Here is a 21,417-nt window from a genome sequence, read left to right as displayed (position 1 = left end):
GGGTGTCTGGCTACTGCTCGGGAGCGGAGCAGGCTTTGGTTCTTCAGTTCAGAAACTGAATCACGTTTCTGGGTTCAAATACTGACTCTGTTTTCTCTACCATGACCTTTGTTACCATCTCTTTAAAATGAGAGGGGCGCCTGGGTGGCTCAGTTGGTTAAGCGTCTGACTCTTTAGTTCTGGTTCAGGTCACGGTCTCCGGGTTCGTGAGTTTGAGCCCCGCATCAGCACAGAGCCTGCCTGGGATTCTCTCTCTCTTTTCCTCTCTGTCCCTCCCCCACTCATGCACGAGCTCGCTCTTTCTCTCTCTCAAAATAAATAAATAAACTTAAAAATAAATAAATAAATAAAATGAGAATAACAGTAGTGCCTAAAATATAGGGTAATTTTGAGATTCAGTGACACCTTTTCTGGAAAGTGTTTGTCACATCTCATATCAAACTATAAATGCCTAGTGTGTATTAAATATTATTATTGTTAATTGGCCAAAATAACCATGTAAGGAAGAATGCACCAAAGTTGTTTTCTTTTGAAGAATTAGGAGTAATACTATATACTATATATATATAGTAATATATATATATACATATATAGTAATATATATATTATATAGTAATTATATAGTAATATATATTATATAGTAATTTTATAGTAATATATATATTATATAGTAATTATATAGTAATACCATATATATATATATATATATATATAGAGAGAGAGAGAGAGAGAGAGAGAGAGAGAGAGAGGGAGAAATATGGATGACATCATCAAGAAAGTAAAAAGGAGAACAGTGAAGATTTTTCAGTTCTGAAAATGAAGAAAGGAGAAGCATCAGTGGGGACAGGAAGTGATTCTGCGTTATTAAACTGGCTGGGGCCTTCTTTTATCTTGTATCTGAGTGGACAGGTGAAAGTAACAGGAAGTGTGTCTTCTTGGAAAACTCCCGAGTTGCAGAACACTTTCACAGAACCAATGGAGGGAGATCATTTGTGGTGGATCTTCTAAGAGAGGAAAACAGTTACAGTCCCTTCAGTTCTGCCCATTTCCTGTGCTGGGTTTGAACCAATGCGGAGGGGCTGAGAACAAAAGTTGATGAAGGTAAGGGAGGAGTTCATGTTCCTCAAGGAAACGAATGGAGTCTTTTGTGAAAACACTTACTTTTTAGCATCCTTCCAGTGCGGTGTCCGGAACCATTCAGCAGACTCCCTGTCTTCTTACCAGTACTTACGTATCAGTCATGATAAACAATTCTTTTTGTTAGACTGAATAATCCTGTCCTGAATTGTTCAGTAAAATGAGATGAAAATATGCTTTGCTGACTGCCACTTATTTCACACAGAGATAATACGCTTTTGTCTCTTCGGCGTTTATTCTTAAAACTTAGATAATCTTCTTGCCCTGTGTTCTTTCAAACAGTGGAGTCATTAGCTTTCTTTTGCTACCAGACATTGTTTGAAGGGTTTTATCTCCCTTCCAGACGATCCTTTAAATATTGTGCTAAAAATGAAATGTTTTGTCTGATGTGCTAAAATTCCCTGGCTCACGGCTTCTTTCGCAGTATTTTAGATATTCTTTGTTGCCGTGTAAAAGGTCAATTTTTTTCTCCTATGTTTGAAAAAAACACTCCCCAACAGCTTTTCTGGAATGTTCAAATTGCTCGGGTTTCTCCCACATTCTTCCTCACCTTGAGCATCGTGGAAACCGAGAGGCCTCAGCCAGTTCTTGGTTGTCCTTGAGAACCGAAGCGGCTAATTAGCTGAGATGACATCCAACGCTCATTCGAGGCATTGAGCCCCTCCGCCAAAACATTTACCAGTTCGAGTTTTAACCCTTCTCTGTGTTTGACATTTTCTCTCGCTTTTGCTCTCTTCTCCGGTTTTGGATCCTCTGGCAGCTACACGATTTCTCAAATGCGCCTTCACTTTTCACTTTCAAGGCTTTGGGCAGACTTTCCGTTCCCTCCCGCCTGGCCCGCCCCCCCCCCCGCTCCCCCCCCCCATGTTTGCTTGTGTGTCCGTGCAGAGCGCAGCATACAATGTCACCGCCCTGCCCCAAACATCCAGTCTACAAAACCTAGCATAAGCGAATGGGCCCACGTTCCAGGCCTTCCAGTCTCCATTTCTGTCTCCAGTGAGTTCCCTGCTCCCATCGGGTGCCCTCAGGGGTACTAGACGGTTGCAAATCTCCGTGGCTCCGCTCCACATCCAAGTAAGACGTAGCTTCTCTGCCCAAAGGTAGCTTCTCACGCTGTGTCCTCTCCCAGAGCTCACAGCCCCGTGCACATTGTCATGATCTGCCCCACCCACTAAGCTCTGTGAGGAGAGGGACACATCTGTCTTACTTCCTTCTGTATCCCACATCTTTTCCAGTCCCTCTCATAGATTAGACCCTTACTATTTTTATGTGGAATTAGTGATCAAAGCAAGTGACTTTTTTGTAAGTTCCTTCAGGGCAGGGATAGGTCTTTTTATTTATTTTTTATTTCTTAAGAGAGAGAGAGAAAACAGAGAAGGGGGAGAGGGAGAGGGAGAGAGAGAATCTCAGGCAGGCTCCACGCCCAACAGAGCTGATGTGGGGCTCTATCTCATGACCCTTAGATCATGACCTGAGCCGACATCGAGTCAGATGCTTAACCGACTGAGCCACCCAGGCGCCCCAGGGCAGTCATAGGGCTTGCTCACCTTTATATCTCGTAAATATTGCTTCACAAATCTTTTTACAGTAGACTCTTAAGTGTTGCTTTGCTTAATAAACTCACCTCGGTGTTTAAAACTGTCTTGGAAAGTTGTTTAAGGATTATCGTTAAGTTGAAAAAAATGTAGTTTGTGAAAGTGACTGATACCCCCTTAGCAAGAAAAAAATGCCATTATGGTATGACTGAGTGGATAAAATTTAAAATATATACTGTGATATTTTGGAGGTTGGAATTATGAGTAATTTTCTTTTCTTCCTTTGGCTTACCTGAATTTCCTAAATTTTCCACACTGGAAAAAAAAAAAACCAATCTGCAAATACTCTGTAATGTATGGGACTTTCTTGGGGTGCCCTTCTTTCCCTGCATGTGGTTTGGTCTGGTGCAGTGTAGACCCCATCTGATATTGCCTTGGACAGTCAGGCTTAGCAAGGGGTTGACTCACTCTCCAGGTTTGAATTCAGGGACTCTTGGCAATGATGGCATTCGTTTTCTTCTTTTCTGAGCGAATCCAAGCTACCCATATTTTCCCTTGTCAAACCTTCGCCCTGTTATCTCAAAGCATAGAAATCAATGGATCGATTGAGTAGAACCCAAGACTGATCATTTTCAATAACACTTTTCCCCAACAAGTTGAACGAGGAATTAAAGCTATGTTTGTATACAAAACCCAGAGCGTAGCCATGTTCCGGGTGATGAGAGATGAAAGTGACCATTTGGAAAGTGAACTCAAAACTACCAAGACATATTGGGTGAGAAAACACATAAATCCTTCCATTATACTTTTTAAAAATCAATAGCCATATGATGGTGTGTCTTAGGAGTGGCCCTATGAATGAAGAGGAAAATACAGATTAAAATATGGGAATAAAGTGAGGGGGGTCTAACCTAGTCTGAGAAGAAGTTATCTGGAAAATCTTAGTAGAAGAATCCACACCTGACTCCAAAGGTCAGGGCAGTGGGCAGCAGAGATGGAAGGAGGGATGGTGGTGACAGAGAAAGAAAGAGACAGAGAGACAGAGAGAGAGAGGGAGAGAGGAAAGAGAGAGAAACCCAGTCTAGAGCTCAGAGGCAAGTCCGAGGGTGTCATAAGAGGAAGCTCAGAATGGAGGCAAGCAGTACACCAGGTTGAAGCCTGGTGAAACTGGGAAGGAGTTTGAATGTTATCATGAAGGATTTGGGGGTGCATTCAAGAATTTTCAGCTAGGGACTTACAGGGCCGGATATGTGTTTTACAAAGACTGCTCTGGCTTTATGACAGGGAGGAATAGAAGTGAGGTGGGAATGAGTAGGGAGAACTATTTCCAGGCTGTTGCTTCAATCCAGGGGAGAGGTGACAATAAGAACCTGCAGAGAGGAGTGCAGAGAAGTGGGCAGATGTAAGGCTTTCGGGGGAAAGGGTGACCGACCCTGGAGGCGAGTGAGATGAGAGGGGTGGGCGGTGGAGGAAATGAAGCCTGGCATCTGATCACCATGAGGGAGCACGTGGGGATGGGTGTACCGGGCAGAGGTCCTCAGAAGGCTCCCACGTTGCAGAGGCTCGGCATTCGCATGCACAAAGTCATACTGTCCTATTTCAGCATCTCTCCGAGCAAAATGGATGAGAAGGTAGTGAATGCTTATTGGGTACCCATATTGACTAGAAAAATCTTCTCTGGTATTCTCATGTACAAAAGGCACTAAAAGCATGGTCCATGCCCTTGGGTATGTTTATACTTCAGTTGATGAACTCTTTACTCATTATGGAAGATGAAGCGAGGTCTCATAGAAAATATTATTTTGTGGTTCGATTCTTATCTAGAAGTCAAGAAAATACACTCTAGTGTTAGTCTATGAATCAAACATATCATTGTTTCTAGTTGAGATGGTAAATGTTTTCAGTTATAGCTTTCTGGAAAACATTTGATTTCATGCAGATTACTCTGACAGCCTATTTTTTTTTGCCTTTTATTTTTAATTTTTAAAGAAGATAGATTTCATTTTCAGAGTTGAAATAATATTTGGGGAGAGGGAAAGCTGGGATGGATGAGTGGTCAATGTCATATTAAATTTTTCTCTAGAGCTAAAGTATTCTTACATTCTTTTAAGTTTATTCATTTATTAAAATTTTTTAAATGTTTTACTTATTTTTGAGAGACAGAGAGAGACCGAGAGAGGATGAGTGGGAGAAGGGCAGAGAGAGGGGAGACACAGAATCTGAAGCAGTTTCCAGGCTCCAAGCTTTCAGCACAGAGCCTGATGTGGGGCTCAAACCTACAGACTGTTGAGATCATGACCTGAGCTGAAGTCCGACGCTTAACTGACTGAGCCACCCAGGAGCCCTTATTATTTATTTTTGAGAGAAGTGCATGCACGTGCACAGGGAAGGGGCAGAGAGAGAGAGGGAGGCAGAGAATCCCAAGCAGCCTCCGCACTGTCAGCACAGAGCCCAACGCGGGGCTCAACTCGTGAACTGTGAGATTGTGACCTGAGCCGAAATCAAGAATCGGATGCCCAACGACCTGACCCACCCAGGTGCCCCTACAGGATTCTTAGATCCTACTCGCAATTGGTTTTGTTTTATCTTACATGATTTTATAATAACTATGTACTAAATTAATGTTTTCCTGAAATATGTAGTGAGGTTTTTGGTTTTATTTGTGATGTGTCATAAGCAACTCACCAATTACCGTTTTGGTGGTTCTCTGTGGTTGCTCAAGGCACCAGTGATTTATTTATATGCATCACTTGGATGCCTCATTTAAGCTTGCGAGTAAATTATTTTTGCTGTTGAATACAATGGAACCCATTGGCAGGCAGAAAAGATGCTTTATTTTCCTGTTAGTCCACACAATATACCTCTGAATTGAAATAGTTGAAGTGTGATAAACCTCCCCTTGATTAAAGCAATATTAGGACATATTAGTAATCGCCACCACTGCCTCTGACACATCCTGTGATTAGACCCAGATCCCCAAATTTTATGGCTTTTTGTTTTGTTTTGCTTTTAAGAGGCAAACCCATAAATGTGATAAATGTAATTCCAAGATAATGGAGTTAGGAAGCCATTACGGAAGGCAATTTTAGAGGAAAATGGAGAGTGTAAAATGATGACTTTAAAATATTTAAAATTATGGGGGTGGAAATTAAATTGCAGACTTTGGAGAGAAGTGTGTACTGTGCAGGGGAAATGGAAATCATCCCTAACTTAGAGAAAGGATTTACAGCAAGATAAAAAGCCAGAGAGAATGGCAACGGTGGAGTATAAATATTTTTAAAGTAACCATTTCAATTAGTCTCTGCATTAAAAAAATGGCAGCAGCAATAGGACATACAAATTCCTAAGAAGCGTATTTATCTAAGTTCTTTCTGATCTTGCTTCAAACCATGTATTTGGGAACTAAGCATAATCTGAAAAAGAATTTTCTTTTTTCTATTTCATCTTTGCTTTCAGTGTTTACATGTTTAATGTTGTCCTCAGATGAATTCTGGTAAGTGGAGATCTCCAGCACAAGAGAAAGCACCCAGGGGTCTCTGGTCAGTGACATTAACATTGGATTCATTTGTTAGACTAAAATACATCATATAGGCTCTTTGGCCGTTTACTGAGATGTCTACACATTTCTGTATATTTGTACTCACTCCACTACTAATATATTAAACAAGTAGCAGTGATTCTGAATCCCATCAGATCCAGTGTTCTCTTTCATAATAAGTACTTTATAAATCTGACTATTTTGAAATTATATTCATAGATGAGGAAAACTACCTACAGAGACAATTTCAAAACATAAATATAATGCTCTAAGTGTAACTTAAAGGACAAATAGCAAGAAAGCAATTTACAGTAAGGTAGCCTGTATTTTAATTTATAAATGTTGAAGCACCAGTATGTGAGAAGACAAATGTGTTCGCCTCCATTTAGGAGTCACCATGAAGCATGAGTACACGTTTCTTGAAGACTTGGTCACCCTGAGTAGCCTTGTCAAAAATGATACCATATTCAAAATGAACAGCTACTAGTGAAGTTCTAATACCTCAAAGTGAAATCTTCCCTCGACTTAAACTGAACAAGAATAGAATTCCTAAAAAGGTCAGGGTAAGCTAAAATAGTTCAGAAGTACTTTGTGCACATTTTCTTATACCGATTTACTTTCAGGTGAGGCAGAACCTCTTGAATTATTAATTGTAATTCCCTTGAGGCTAATTAGGTTTTGGCCCAGGACTCAAAACATTGTCTTAAATATAGTAGGTCATCAGCTGATAGTTATTTGTGTCTTAGTTTCTTCAGAGCATTTCTGTTTTATTGGGGGTCACAGAATAACAGCTGAATGCATCTGAAATGGTCTTGGTTGTCATTCTCAATTAGAAGAAGGGCCAAAAGTCGAATCTGTCTTGCCCTTCCTTCTTTTTCCAATTTCTTTCAATAGAAATGCTTTTCTAAAAGAGCGATATACAGGACCCGGCAGCATTACTGAAATCTGACGCTCCTCAGCGAGGAAACGAGACTGACAGAGCTCTTGCCAGAAATTGTCAACCACAGGTTCAACTCAAAATCAGAAAAGAAATGTTTTTCCCTGGGTCCATGAACACCAATATATTGATGTAGGGTGTACATTGTGAGCTTCATTTCTTGTAGTAACAATGAACTTGAATTAAGCTCCTCTGGTTCTTCCCGTCATTGACAATGGCATTAATATGAGGTAGAAGGAGACCTCATCAGACTCCCCGGCTGTCTAGGGGACACAGTTGCTCTCAAGGCTTATTAGCAGGTGCGCACATAGCACACTAAGAGCCTCATGGCATGTATTGGATGGATTATTGTTGTAGAAAGGCAGGATTTCAGAACCAGAGGACTCTTACCTCCTGCCCTGATATTTATAGATCAAACTCTTGGACAGTTTTATAAATAATGGACACTTTTGATCGTTGTTCTGAAATAATGCTAAGAAAATATAGTCACAATGAGGCTGCTTTCCCAAGTTGGGAAGTGTCTCTAACAGCAGTGAGGTGTTTCCCTCAACTCACTTTGTTTCCAAAAACTTCATTAAGAGTGATAGGAATTCATTGGCATTGGTAGGCAATGCCAATTTCTTCTTCCTACACTTTGATGAGAGACCTTCCTTCTTCCCCTTCTCTTCCTGTCTATAATCTGCTAGCTCTCTTAGCTTGTCTGAGATTTCTTCTCTTTCCCTTGGGCCAGTCCCTTGTGTGATGATGTGTAGGCTGAGCATTTGACTAGGACACCTGAGCCCTGGGAGAAGCATTCTGTTCACAGCATCTGCCCCTGCCCAGGAGATCTGTGCTGGCAAAGGCACCAAGCCCACGTCTTTCTCAACTGCTGATGGAACTCATCCCATGCTTGAAATTTAATAGTAAATGACAGATCACTGTAAGAGCTAGATACTGGTTTACCAATTCTGCTGTGAGGTGTTCTAGTTTTTTAAAAATATTTGCACTGTAATACATAAACATAAATTAATGAGATTCTTCATTAATTGCTCTCTAAAGTTTTCTACTTTAGAAGATAAAGTTTGTTTCCTTTTCTAGTTGTGGCCAAGCTAGTCCTTTTCCTATTTTGTCCTATTTTGAGAAATGAGAAACTTCAAATGGCAAAATGATCCGATCTGTGACCTGTGACAATAATAAATCCTTTAAGCATATTTATCTCCTCAATCAAGGACTTGTTTTGTTTTCAAAGCTCTGCCAATCTATTCTCTAAAATGTTCCAAGTTCCTTTTTCTTTCTACAATATCCTTGATATTCTCCAGATCTCTCCTTTTTCCCCACGGAGGGGGGGCTTGGGTGGAGGGCCAGCTCCCCCATCATAGGGTGTAGGCAGTTGGGCTGGGTCCAGAAGAGAGAACGATGCCCTGGGGCTCCAGGAACAGGTAGGATAGGCTCCTGGGGACACATTGTAGACAATCTGTAGCTGCGGAGGAGCAACCCAGGATGTGTGCTGGAGCTGCATGATCAGGTTGCTGTGGCCTTGGACCTTGGCAGACATTGACTAGGGCTTCAGATTCCTTGCGAGAAGTTCACGTCGCTGCCACAGGGCCCCGATGGGATGTGCCACCATGCTGTGACTCTGAGGGGTGGGGTGTTAGAGGCCAGTGGGGAATTGGGCTTTGTTTAATAGGTGGCTTGTGGCCTGAACCAGACTTCTTGCTGACGAGTCTGGGGTGCGGGGCTTCCAGGACTCAGGGCAGCTGGGCATTTCTCTCCCAGAGCTCCCTGTCCCCCTCAGAATTCCTGAGATCCGGCTCATGGCAGCGGCCACAGCAGCAGCGTCTGGGGCCTGATTCAGGTGTTCTCTGACCCACCCCAATGCTCAGTGACTCCGAGTTCATCCTCTCCCTGCCCCTCCATCAGGATACACCTGTACTCCCCACACACTGGAAGCCACCAACTGCACCCTGCTGTCTTCCTGGGAAGTTCCCCACTACACACACACACACACACACACACACACACACACACAAATTGCTTTTGGAAAGGTCATGGGGTGGAGGCAAGGAGGGTGCCCTAACAGACCCAGGTCAGATGTTGCCGGAGGACGCTGGGCCAGCCACAATGGCACATCCCCAGAGGAGCACGCACCAGCACCTGGTTGCTAGTACTAAAGGTCTCTGCCCCCCGAGGTGAGTGTCATTTAGGTCTGGCAGTATCTTATTCTAGTTGTAAGAAACCAGCGAATTTAACTGTTAAAAAATTATTGTTTTCTAGGATTGATCTGTATGCATTTCCTCTGACTTGGAGCACCCACCAGGGGCACCTGGGTGGCTCAGTTGGTTGAACACCTGACTTCGGCTCAGGTCATGATCTCACAGTTTGTGGGTTCAAGCCCCACACCGGGCTCTGTGCTGACAGCTCAGAGCCTGGAGCCTGCTTCAGATTCTGTGTCTCCCTCTCTCTGCCTCTTCCCTACTTGTGTGTGCTCTGTCTCTTAAAAATAAATAAACATTAAAAAATTTTTTTTAAAAAGAGCACACACTGAATGCTGAATGAATACATTATTATCTCCTTCTGTCGCCATACCTATTTTTTATTTGTATGTCCCAAATTTTCTTTTCTTTTATTATTTTTAAAAATATTTATTTATTTTGAGGGAGAGGGAGGAGAGAGACAGAGAGAGAGGGAGAGAGAGAGAGGGAGCAGGGGAGGGGCAAGAGAGAGGGAGAGAGAATCCTAAGCAGGCTCCACGCTGTCAGCACAGAGTCTGATGTGGGGCTTGAGCTCACAAACTGTGAGATCATGATCTGAGCCTAAATCAAGAGTTGGATGCTCAACTGACTGAGCCACCCAGGCACCCCCCAAATGCCTCTTAAATCACAATAAATTGGGGCACCTGGGTAGCCCAATCAGTTAAGTGTCCAACTTCAGCTCAGGTCATGATCTCACGGTTCATGAGTTCAAGCCCTGTGTTGGGCTCTGGGCTGATGGCTTGGAGCCTGGATCCTGCTTAGGATTCTGGGTCTCCCTCTCTCTCTGCCCTCCCTCCCCGACTCATGCCTCATCTGTCTTTCTCACTCTCAAAAATAAACAAACATTAAAAAAGTTAAAAAAACAACAAAAAAATCCCAGCAAACTGACATGGGCACTATGTGTTCCCTCATTCTACCAGCTCTTTGTGTCTCTGTTCTGGACTGTTTGCTTATCTGGCAAATCCCATGATTATATAGCAATCCCTGTCAAGAGCCACATACACACTGGTTTTTCGGTATTGTCCCATTTTTCACTTTAACTTCATTATAGTTTGAACTAAAAAATTTCAGCCTCTCCTACCTTAGAGGTTGGGAGAAATATTGTTGATCTTGCTGTGGTGTGAAAAGCACCTGGAGCTCTTTGGAGAGAAGATATTAAAGCCGTAAATATTGCAGTGCTGGCTGGTCCTCAAGGCTTGTGCCCGGAGGAACAGGTCCTGGGGGTGCTTGCGTTTGGCAAACGTGGGAATAAAGACCCAAACTCATGTAGGATCTAGACTGGAAAATATGACTTTTAGGCTCCTGGAATCATCCACTGAATTTATAATATGGTATCATCTTCAGAGACAGGTTCTCAATTTCCTCCACGGTATTTATTGAGCAACTGAAGGTACCTGGCTTTGTGCTGAGATCAGATATATTGAAGACATGCCATGTTCGAGGCATTGAGAGTTTCCCAGGGCAGGGAGAAATGACAGCAAATAAAAGACAACACAATAGAAGGTATAGAAGTAAAACAGAAGAGGGAGTGGTTAGCCTACCTTAGGATGAGTCAGAAAATATTTCCTCCAAGGGAGTGGTGTCACAGTTGAGTTTTATGGGATAAGTCGTGATTTTCCTGGACTGGAGTGAAAGGAGTATATGAGGCAATCCAGAAGAGGAGATGGCTGATGTAAGATCATAAATGTGAGTCCTGTTTTGAGGGACACTAGAGTATATAGTAGATTCTAGTAGGAGATGAGACTGGGGGCAAAGGCAGGGGTAAAATCATAAAGGATTTAAGTGAAGAATGTGGACTTCGTCCTATAGCGGCAATGGGAAACCTCTGAACCTTTTAAAACAGAGATGTGGCATGACCAGAGTTGAATTGTAGCTCCATAGTTTTGGATGCGGTGTGCGTTGGCGGGAGAAAGGGCAAGAGTCAGAGTTGGGCAGCTATTTTGATGGCCCAGATGAAGAAACATAGGGAAATACATAGTGAGTGAGTCTTGCATTTTCATTCTATTTGGTTTCAAAGTCATTCTGGGGGCACCTGGGTGGCTCTGTGGGTTAAGCGTCTGACTTCGGCCCAGGTCATGATCTCAAGGTCCGTGAGTTCAAGCCCCATATCAGGCTGTGTGCGGACAGCTCAGAGCCTGGAGCCTACTTCAGATTCTGTGTCTCCCTCTCTCTCTGTGCCTCTCCCCAAGTCGCTCTCTGTCTCTCTCTCAAAAAATAAATAAACATTCAAAGTCATTCTGTTGTGCAGATTTCTCTGCTACAGTGCTTAACCTCCTACAGATGAGATAAATGTATCAGCAAGTATTTATTGATCATCGAATATGTGCAAGATATAATTTAAGGTGTTTCCAGAGATTAAAATAAGTACAGTTCATGACATGGTACAGTTACCTTGAGAACTTTTGGAGCATGGGGGACTAACAAGCTACAAATGAATATTTTAAAAATTATTTCTGCCTCCAAGGAGCTCGGCATAATTGAGAGAAGCAAGATAGAAAACACGGCAGTTCCTATTTTGTGAGTGTAGTGATTTGTTATGCACAGTTAGACGTGGGAAGAGTAAGAGCTGTGGGACCCCGTGGCCTAGGGCTGCTGTGGGCTGGTGGGGCAGATGCTGTGAGACAGGCTGGCCAGCAGGGCCTTGAAGGAAAGATGGAGTAAGAGAGAGCACTGTTACCACAGAAGTTCTGGACGCCACCTCCGGGTGCTCTGGTCTAAGTTCAAATTCTAGGTTCCAAGTAATATCGGTAAAGTTCCGGAACTGTGTCTGCTTTAGGTTGTGTTCCTCAGGAGTCACGGAGAGGAGGATAAATGTGAAAGGGATGTGTTGGGAAGTGTTCCCAGGAAAGTCCATTAGGGGAGCCGGAACTGGACAGAAAGGACACCAGGCAAAGTCCAGGGATGTTAACTTGAGCTCACCGGGCAGAGGCTCTGAAGACCCCCACTCCTGTCAATCACTGGGCAAGGGCCCCTCTGGGTATGTAGGTCCCAGGCCTGCACTGAGCCTCACCAAGCATAGCAGCAGGTGATGGCTCTTCAGGAGGCAGCGTTGGTGTGCCCCCAAAGCAGAGGAATCCCAGGGGGTGTACATGGAACCCTGAAAGCATTTGTCAGTGTCCATGTCAAGTACCCCCGCTCTCAACCTCCCAGAGTGCCCTACATTGTGGAGCTATTGCTCAGAGAGACTCAAGCAAAGGACCTGGTCTTTCAGTTCTCCCCATTCATCACTGGCCTTTATCCCTTAACAGGCACAACAACACATCGGTTGCCTGAGAGTATAAGCCCCTCTCCCCCAGAAATCCTAGCCTTTCTTAACCACAGTCAGGACAGCATAAGATATTTTGGTAAGTAAAATCGGGCTCATATTCAGACGTTTTCAAAAGAGAACTGTAAGAGTGAATTTTGAGCTCACTTTCTCTGAATGCTGTCGCTATTGAGATTTCTGAAATGCGGGGCCTAGGGTATCACACCTTCCCCTTTCCTTATATAGAATGTCTTCTGTCTCATAGGTCATGTCTTTGTCTGCAGAACTGACAGAAATTGCTTTCCGGTGTTTTAGAGTAATTTTAATTGGTTAGGAATCACAGTGGTAAAAATTATGAAACCCAATTTTGCGAGCAGCGTGTTTAAAAGCTTGTTTTTACAATTCACTTAATTTTATCATATCTTTCCTTTCTGTGGAGGTTGAAGCAGGTATGTTCTCATATATGTGTTTCTGTAATGTGTCTATGATGCGTGGTGGGGGTTCCCCCCATTTTTAGCATTTTTAGCCTCGTATCAATTGCTTCTTAGTCATTTTTCATATGCCATTCATCAGAAATCCTGCTTACCTGTTCTCCACAAAACCAACCGGACCAACCGGAAATATAAATGAAACGTAATGAGGGCGATACTGTAAGAAACAGTGACATGGGCAGAAAGCGTAGAAAGAAGGAAGTCGGACATGGAGTCGATGCTTTAAATGCACAAAGCTCATTTAGCTACTCGAATATCTTGTGTTTGGTCTTCCCTGCAGATTTTCTTTGGGCAAATAACTGTATTTGGTCGAGACCCTTTGACAAACCTCGCTGAGCCCAGAGTCAGCCAACAGCACGGCTTTTATTTAGTTGGCTGGGAACCAAACTCACACCTTTCCATCCCAGAGTTTCTGGGGACGTGGGGCTCTGTTCGTGCAATGACCTGGTTATGTGTCTCTCCACCAACTCGAACCTTTACCTTCTTTGTCTTTACATCAATAGGATTTTTGTTGAAGGAGTGAATGAGTGAGTGAATGAGTGAACGAGTGAATGGCCAAAGAGGTAACATTTCATGGCCTCCTGTGTGTAATCTGTCTTCCTGCTCAAGTCTCCCACCCACCCCTGCCCTTGAAGACACCGCCCCTGCTCCTGTGCTCCTGGGGAGCATGGTGACCTGTGACAAGGCTGGCTCCTGGCGCCTCTCAGTCATTTCTGCCACAGCCGGTCTGTTCCTGGCCACTCGCCTGTGGGAACCTGCTTCCTTTCCTTTCACTCGGAAAGCAATCTAATGGACGATTTCACACTAATGTGCCGGTGCCTGCCAGGAGCTGAGGTTGTTATGTGCATTTTAACAAGGACAAGTAAAGAAATTGATTTCTAATTATAGGATTGAAGGCATCATAAAATAAGATATTTAGGAACAAGGGTTTCCAGGGCGGCTCTTTCGCCTCTGTGGAATCCTGCCCGGTTGCAGGTAGGAGGGAAAGCTCCATCAGGTGGAGCACCCCATCGGGATAGGGGTAGGATGGCCACCGTGGTTTAGGGGCAGGTGCCTGAGCCTCCTCCCTGGAAGGGGCTCCCTTCTCTGCCCCCTGCCGCTGGGCGACCTACCTCGGGGTCCTCGGTGTTGGGGACTAAATGTGTCAGCACATGTCACGCCTTCAATGCTGGCACACAGTAAAGTCTCATCTGAGGTATATATTTTGCCTTTAAAATATGTTGAAGGGGCACCTGGATGGCTCAGTTGGTTAATCATGTGACAGTTGGTTTCGGCTCAGCTTGGTGGGTTCGAGCCCCTCATTGGGCTCTGCACTGACATGGCAGAGCATGCTTGGGATTCTCTGTCTCCCTCTCTCTGCCCCTCTCCTGCTTACTCTGTATCTCTCTCTCAAAAATAAAATAAAATAAAATAAAATAAAATAAAATAAAATAAAATACTTTAAAAAATATGTTGAAAATGTTCCAAGTATGTGAAACAAAATGCTTAATGTAGTCCTTAGTGACAATTCACTAACACAATCTATTCTCTATCTAGCAGGACATGATTAGGGTTGATGTTAATCTTTTGATTCTTTTCCTGTAAAACTCTGCCATGCAGAAAGTCTTACATTAAATTTCCAAGTCAGTGAGGTCACCTGCTAACCTTTTGGTAGAAAACAAGCCAATGGTCCTGGGTTGTATTGTCATCTTTTGGTTTTACAAGACCTCCGAACTATACTATTTAAAATTCTTATACACCCATGAGTCATTTATTTTTCTGCTTGGGAGGAACTGCAGAGATGCTCAGAAGTAAAACTTTTTTGTGTACTTCAACAAACCTCATGGCAGTGACTTCAAAAAAGCATAGTTCTCATGGTGTCATGACAGAGAGATTGAAATTTACTTTTTCATGAATAAAGCCTGTGAGCAAAATTTACATATGAGGGTCCATGGTGACCCTTTAGACAGACATTCTCAATCTTCAGGTTGGTGTTGGCGGGGGGGTTTCCATGAAGCTACTGGGGGGATAGCCTGAGGTCGGGTGGCGGGTAGAGGGGTGCTTTGGCCTCAGCAGGTGCTTTGAATCCCAAGGGGATTTGAATCCCAAATCCATCCAGGCTGGAGTTGCAAGTGTTTCTTTCTTTGGTGCCCAGACAGGGGCCTCACAGCTTCCCTTTGGACGCCCTGCAAACCCTCCCTCAATATGTATCTTCTGGGCTGAATCTCTGATTTGCCGCCCAGGATTGTTTGCCCAATTCTAGTTCCTTCTTTCGTTGAAACAATTAGCCTTGCTTGGCCTGACTCCAGGACAGGTTTGTCAGGTTGTGTTTTTATCTCTCAGCACAGCTTTCATTCTTTATCGGTGCTTTTCAGCCAAGCAATCTCTTAGCTTATTTTTATCTCCTTCGCTTCCTCTACCTTTTATCTGCACTTTAAATGAAGGACAGGAAATGGCAAGAGTGTGGAGGGGGCTTGTGAAGATCGCTGATTTCCCTCACTGGGTGGCCTTGCTGCTTCTGATAGGTCCTGGTAAGATCCAGATGATTGTATCGGAAATGCCAGCCTGATGAAGTCTTTTCCCCCCTCCCCACCTCGCCCCACCCCCGTGTTAGTTTGCTAGAACTGTCCGGACAAGAGACCGCAGGCTGGGTGGTTTGAGCAGCAGAAGTGGTCTGGAGCTGGAAGCCGGAGACCGTGTTATCTGCAGTGGTGGCTCCTTCTGAGGCTGGCGGGGGGTGGGGAGTCTGCCCCGGGCCTCTCTCCTCACTTCTGGGGGTCTTCTGCCATCGTTGGCATTCCTCGCTTTGTGGACACCGTACCTTGATCTCCGCCTTCATCTCCAAACGATGTTCTCCCTGTGTGCATGCCAGTGTGCAGTCGGCCCTTTTAGAAGGACACCTGTCATGTGGGATGAGGGGCCCGCCCCGCTGTGGTGTGACCTCATCTTAACTAATTACCTCTGCAGTGACCCTGCTCCCAAATAAGATCACATGCTGAGGTGCTGCAGTCAGGATGGCAATCTATGAATTTTTTCTGGGGGTGGGGTGGGGGGAGACACAGTTCAACCCTTCCCCCCGCCCCACCCCAAACATCACCTGGGTGCATTTCCAGCTTTTTAGAGAAATGCCATCCCCACGACTCTCGTTGCCGTCTGCACTTGAAACGATCGCGGGGCAGGGAGTTCAGGGGCGGTCAGGGGTGTCCTGGGCGCAGCCTGGTCCAGGCTGATGGCTCCTGTTTCTGTTCTGCCTGAAGCTGCTCGACAGGGCAGCTCAGCACCCACCACGTCTGCCTTTGCGGGTTTTTGTCTGTCACGGGGCAGAGCTGTGAGGGGGGCAGAGCCCCACTTGGGAACCTCAGCCCCTCTCCTGCCCCGCCTGCCCCGTGAGCTGCCAAAGTGCCATTTCTCTGCTCTCCTGACCGCTCTGCCTGCTTCAGCTGGGACTTTGCGTGTCTATTTCTTTTGCCTACTTCCCCCTGCCCCCAATTTTTCTTTATTTTAAAAAAATGTATTTATGTATTATTGAGGTAAAATATAACACGCTATTCATTTCAGGTGTACGACCCAACAATTTGATAGATATATGAAGAAATGATGACTTCAGTAAGTCTAGTTAGCAGCTGTCACCCTACACAGTAATAAAATTTTATATTTTCTTTGAGAAGAACTTTGAGGTTGTAATCCCTTAACGAGTGCTTGCAGATTTTTTAGACCTTTGTCTCAGATCACTTTAAATACTTCCTTAGTCATCAAGTAGTAGACATTTTACTTTGCATCTAATTTTTTTTTAAAGTTTATATATTTTGAGAGAGAGAGACAGAGACAGAGAACACAAGCAGGGGAAGAACAGAGAGCGCGGGAGAGAGAGAGGATCCCAAGCAGGCTCCATACTGTCGGCACAGTGTCCAATGTGGGTTTCGACCTCACAAACTGAGATCATGATCTGAGCAGAAATCAAGAGTTGGACACTTAGCCTACTGAGCCACCCAGGCACCCCTTATGTTGCATTTAAATGGATCCTTTATATTTGAGAGTTTGTAGAAAACTTCTCTATTGAGGACATGCGTACTCTAGGCACAGTTGGGAATATGTGAAGTTACCACCGTTATCTCTTCTAATTAGCTCGAGTAATGGTAGTACTCCTGCAGATAGCTTGGGGCAATTCTGGCTGTTTAATTTTTAGCCTATTTTAAACATCATAAGAGCAAGTTATTGTCTTGTGCTTTAGAAACCCTGGAGAGAGGTCTGACCGAGAGCAGAGGCTGTGGATTTGGACCCTGCACATACGACGTGGTTGAAAATTGCAAGGCAGGAGATCACCAGGGAGGGAGAGTGGAGGGGGACAAGTGTTGGAATCTTGGGGGAGAACAACGTTTTAAAAGACCAGCAGAGAAAAAAAGGACCCTGAATAAGTCTATGGAGGAAGGTCGGAAAGGAGAGAGGACAACAGAAACGTGCAGGGTCACAGAAGGCAAAGAGTGTCCAGGAGGACGTAGCATCTAGTACTCAGGGTCAGGAACAGGCGTGGCTTTCACTGTTGGAGGATGTGCCTTGGTGTGTGGAACCAGGAGAAAGGAGGCAGAGTCGGGAGCAGTGAATTCCTTCCGGAATTTTGAATGAATAGAGGAGAAGAGAGGAGGATTGGACAGCACCACAGGTTCCAAACTTGGTTTTCAGGGATCGGGGAGATCCTATTGGGAGCTGAGGAGTTTCGTGTTTGTCCTCTTTCCATGGATTGCTTGCCAAGGGGTCATTTGACACGTTTCTCTGCTCTTTGTAGTTCTGTAAATTGGTGGTTAGGTGTAGAGGCTTGAGCAGAGTCAGACTGGATTATTTGGGGGAGGCGACTGCCCCCAACGTGGCATCATGGAGACATGAATGGTCTTTTGTGAATTTGCAGACATTGATGGTCATTGCCTGGAACAGTTAATTCATTCAGGGATTACACATATGATTTCGAGCACATTTCTCACTCTGAGAGGTTTTATGGAGGTAACTTCCCCTCCCCCCAATCAGTAGGTACACCCTGCATATTGGCTGCAAGATGGAATTATAAGTCAGTTTCTTTATTCAAAAATTATTTACTGACTTCTCTGCTCTATGCCAAGTACTGTTCTAGGTCCCAAGTATAGAGTGGTGTATAAAGGTCTATACCAAAGGTCTGGGATTCTTTCTGAAGCTTATAGTGAACAGAGTAAGGGTCTTGTGAAATTGATGAGTGATATTGTAGTGCTGTTCAAACTGCACACAGGGCCACTACCTACTGAGGGTGGTGAAGGAGAAGAGATTAGCGGCCACAGATGCGATGGTGGCCTGGGGCAGTCGTACGAGGCACCAGCATACCCTGAAGTGTCTGGGTACCCAGGCATCGAGTGGTACTTGGAAAAGGCGATGAAGCACTGAGATAAATTGAAAAATAATCTATCCTGTCAGAAAAATCATATACACAGTACAGAGAATCTCTCATCATATTATTTTGTGGTTAAATCACATAAAAACAACACACAGATCAATTTATTAGAACAGACGAAATCCTGTGCCCTGATAACAGCCAGCGCTGGTGAGAGCGTGACAGGGAGGGAGGTCTCATTCGTTGCTGGTGGGCGTGTAAGATGGGGCAGCCAGTTGGAAGGCAGCTTGTCAGTGTCTTAGCATACAATCCAGCAATCAGGCTTCTTGACATTTGCCCAGAGGAATTTAAAACTTATGTCCACACTAACTCTTGCACATGGTTGTTTACAGCAGCTTTATTCATAGTTGCCCAAACTCAGAAGCAACTAAGATGTCCTTCAGGAGGTGAATGGATAAATAAGCTGTGGTCCATCCAGACGATGGAATAGTCTTCAATCCCAAAAGGAAATGAGCTATCAAACCATGAAAACACATGGAAGAATCTTAACTTTTTTTTTAATATCCATTTATTTTTGAGAGAGAGAGAGAGAGAGCAAGAGTAAGGGAGGGGTGGAGAGAGAGGGAGGCACAGAATCCAGAATCTGAAGCAGGTTTCAGGTTCTGACCTGTCAGTACAGAGCCCAATGCCAGTGAGGTCATGACCTGAGCCGAAGTTGGATGCTTAAACGACTGAGCCACCCAGGTGCCCCAGCATGTGGGGAAATCTTAAATGCTTATTACTCTGTGAAAGAAACCAATCTGAAAAGGCTACATTCCATATGGTTCCAACTATATGACATTCTAGAAAAGGCTAAACTATGGAGGCAGTAAAACGATCAGTGGTTGGCAAGGGTTGAGGGGAGGGAGGGTTAAATAGACAGACCACAGAGGATTTTTAGAGATGTGAAAATACTCCAGATGACATAATGGTGGACACGTGTCCTTATACATTTGTCCAAACTCACAGGATGTACAACACCGAAAGTGAACTCCAGTATAAACTATGGACTCTAGGTGATTATGATGTGACAACATAGGTTCATATTTGGTAAAAAATGTATCATTCTGGTAGGGGATGTTGATAATGGGGATGCGGTGTGTGGGAGGAGGGAGGAAGTATATTGGAAATCTCTACCTTTCTCTCAGTTTTATTGTAACCCTAACCCTGCTCTAAAAAATAGTCTTTTAAACAGAACAAACTGTGGTCTATTCTCGGTTTATGCTGAGAATTAATACATAACCGAATAGAAATATAAAGTTAACTGGTGTTCATTATTTTCATTCTATTATTAAGATTTGAATCTTCCCTATTAACGACAGCATTTTGATCCCTATTTCAAGTAGACGTGCTTTCTAGTTCCAAGCACATCAGGACGCCGGGGTCCTCTTGTGTGCGGGGTTTTCGGGTAATTGTTTTCAGGGTCATTTCCTGTCGCCTTACATGTGCCATGCTGGAGGATTAGGTGACAAGCAGCAAAGAGCACAGGAGACAAGGGGAGTTCCGCAGACCTCTCGTGAGTCTCAGTTTTCACCCGCCACCAACCAGCGACTCCGGTGGCCAGGACAGGTTAGCTGGAGGTTACTCTGTGCTTCAGCACCACCTGCCTCTGAGCGGGGCCTGTGAGGCTGAGCCCCGTCCGTGTCTACTGACAGGTGGGTCTTTACGCAGAGCCTGGGCTCTGGAAACTTCCGGGCTCCTTCAACGACAGCTCCACCAGCCCCTGAGACCTGGCTGGTCAGCATCGGAGATGGCCTTCATTGCTCTGTGGATCTGTCCTTTGTACAAGTGTAGACACCCCTCAGGGCGGATCCCCCTTTGTACCCAAGTCAGCATTACAAGGGTCGCTTCCTGAGAGCAGCTGTGGTCACACGGGCAGATGAAGCTCCCGAGATGGGTGGAGGGAGGTGCCACAAAGGAAGACAACCGGATGGCAGGCGTGTCTGCACCGAAGACAGATAATAGAAGAGCACAGGGCGGGCCTGCCTCTGTTTCCCCATGGTCTCGCACGCCTCACGGAAAAATGTGTCCCTTTTTCTTTCTTCTCATTTCTTTTATGTTCTTGATATTTTCCCAGCACCATGTGCTTGTCCTTTTATTTATATTACCTCTCATTTCTTTCCCTTTTCTCGTCACTGCTTGTCCATCTTAATTTCATTTTAGTTTCTCGTTTGTTTGCTTTAAGCTTTTAGTTCCTTATTTTTCCCATTTCTTTTTTTAAAAACTAAAAAAAAAACCTTTTTTAACGTTTACTCAGTTTTGAAAGAGTGCAAACGGGGGAGGAGCAGAGAGCTAGGGGGACACAGAATCCCAAGTAGCTCCAGGCTCTGAGCTGTCAGCTCAAAGCCCCATGTGGGGCTCGAACTCACGGACTGTGAGATCATGACCTGAGCCAAACTCGGATGCTTAACCAACTGTGCCACCCAGGCGCCCCTTGTTTTTCCCATTGCTTGTGAATTTTCTCCCATTTCTCCCCCCCCCCCCCCATTCTTGTGGTGGCTTTTTACTTAGAGATAACATGCTACTTACTGTGTGCTTATTATGTGGGTAAAGTGTTAACTCTGATAAACAGTTGTATGATTACAAATTGAAAAACTGGAATGCTGTGTGGTTTTCTCTTTTCAACAACATTTTGACGCATGGAACCACTTGTTGAAGAAAAGAAGCTACCTTTTGGTGGAAATGAAACTGTTATAGACAAAGTATTCTAGTTTAATATGGACAGCAAATCTTACTGTGTTTTAGACTCAATATCTTCTTTCAAGTGTGGTTTCTCCTCTCCTTTCCTGTTCCTCTTTTCTTTTGTTTCTTTTTTGAGAGAGAGTGAGGGCAAGTGAGGGAGAGGGGCAGAGGGAGAGAGAGAGAACCCTAAGCAGGCTCCACACTCAGTGTGGAGCCCAATATGGGGCTCAATCCCATGACCCGGGATTAGA

At 44.4% G+C, this 21,417-nt stretch overlaps 1 protein-coding gene across 5 annotated transcripts in view; it reads left to right on the top strand.

Annotated features, from left to right (window-relative positions):
• The window catches only part of CD226 (CD226 molecule), a 90,383-nt gene that overhangs the window by 36,478 nt on the left and 32,488 nt on the right, over positions 1 to 21,417 (top strand). For 4 of the 5 annotated variants that reach the window (XM_078435155.2, XM_078435154.2, XM_078435153.2 and 1 more), the window contains one exon: positions 12,627 to 12,722. The exons of the other annotated variant lie outside the window; for it this stretch is intronic. In XM_078435155.2, coding sequence (XP_078291281.1) covers positions 12,627 to 12,722 — 96 coding nt within the window. The remainder of the gene's footprint in view (positions 1 to 12,626; positions 12,723 to 21,417) is intronic. 5 annotated transcript variants of the gene reach the window in all.

This window comes from Panthera onca, chromosome D3 (assembly GCF_046562875.1).
Source record: "Panthera onca isolate mPanOnc1 chromosome D3, mPanOnc1 haplotype 2, whole genome shotgun sequence".
NCBI lineage: Eukaryota > Metazoa > Chordata > Mammalia > Carnivora > Felidae > Panthera > Panthera onca.
The sequence above is the reverse complement of the archived record's forward strand: the minus strand, read 5'-3'. Positions and strand labels throughout refer to the sequence as shown.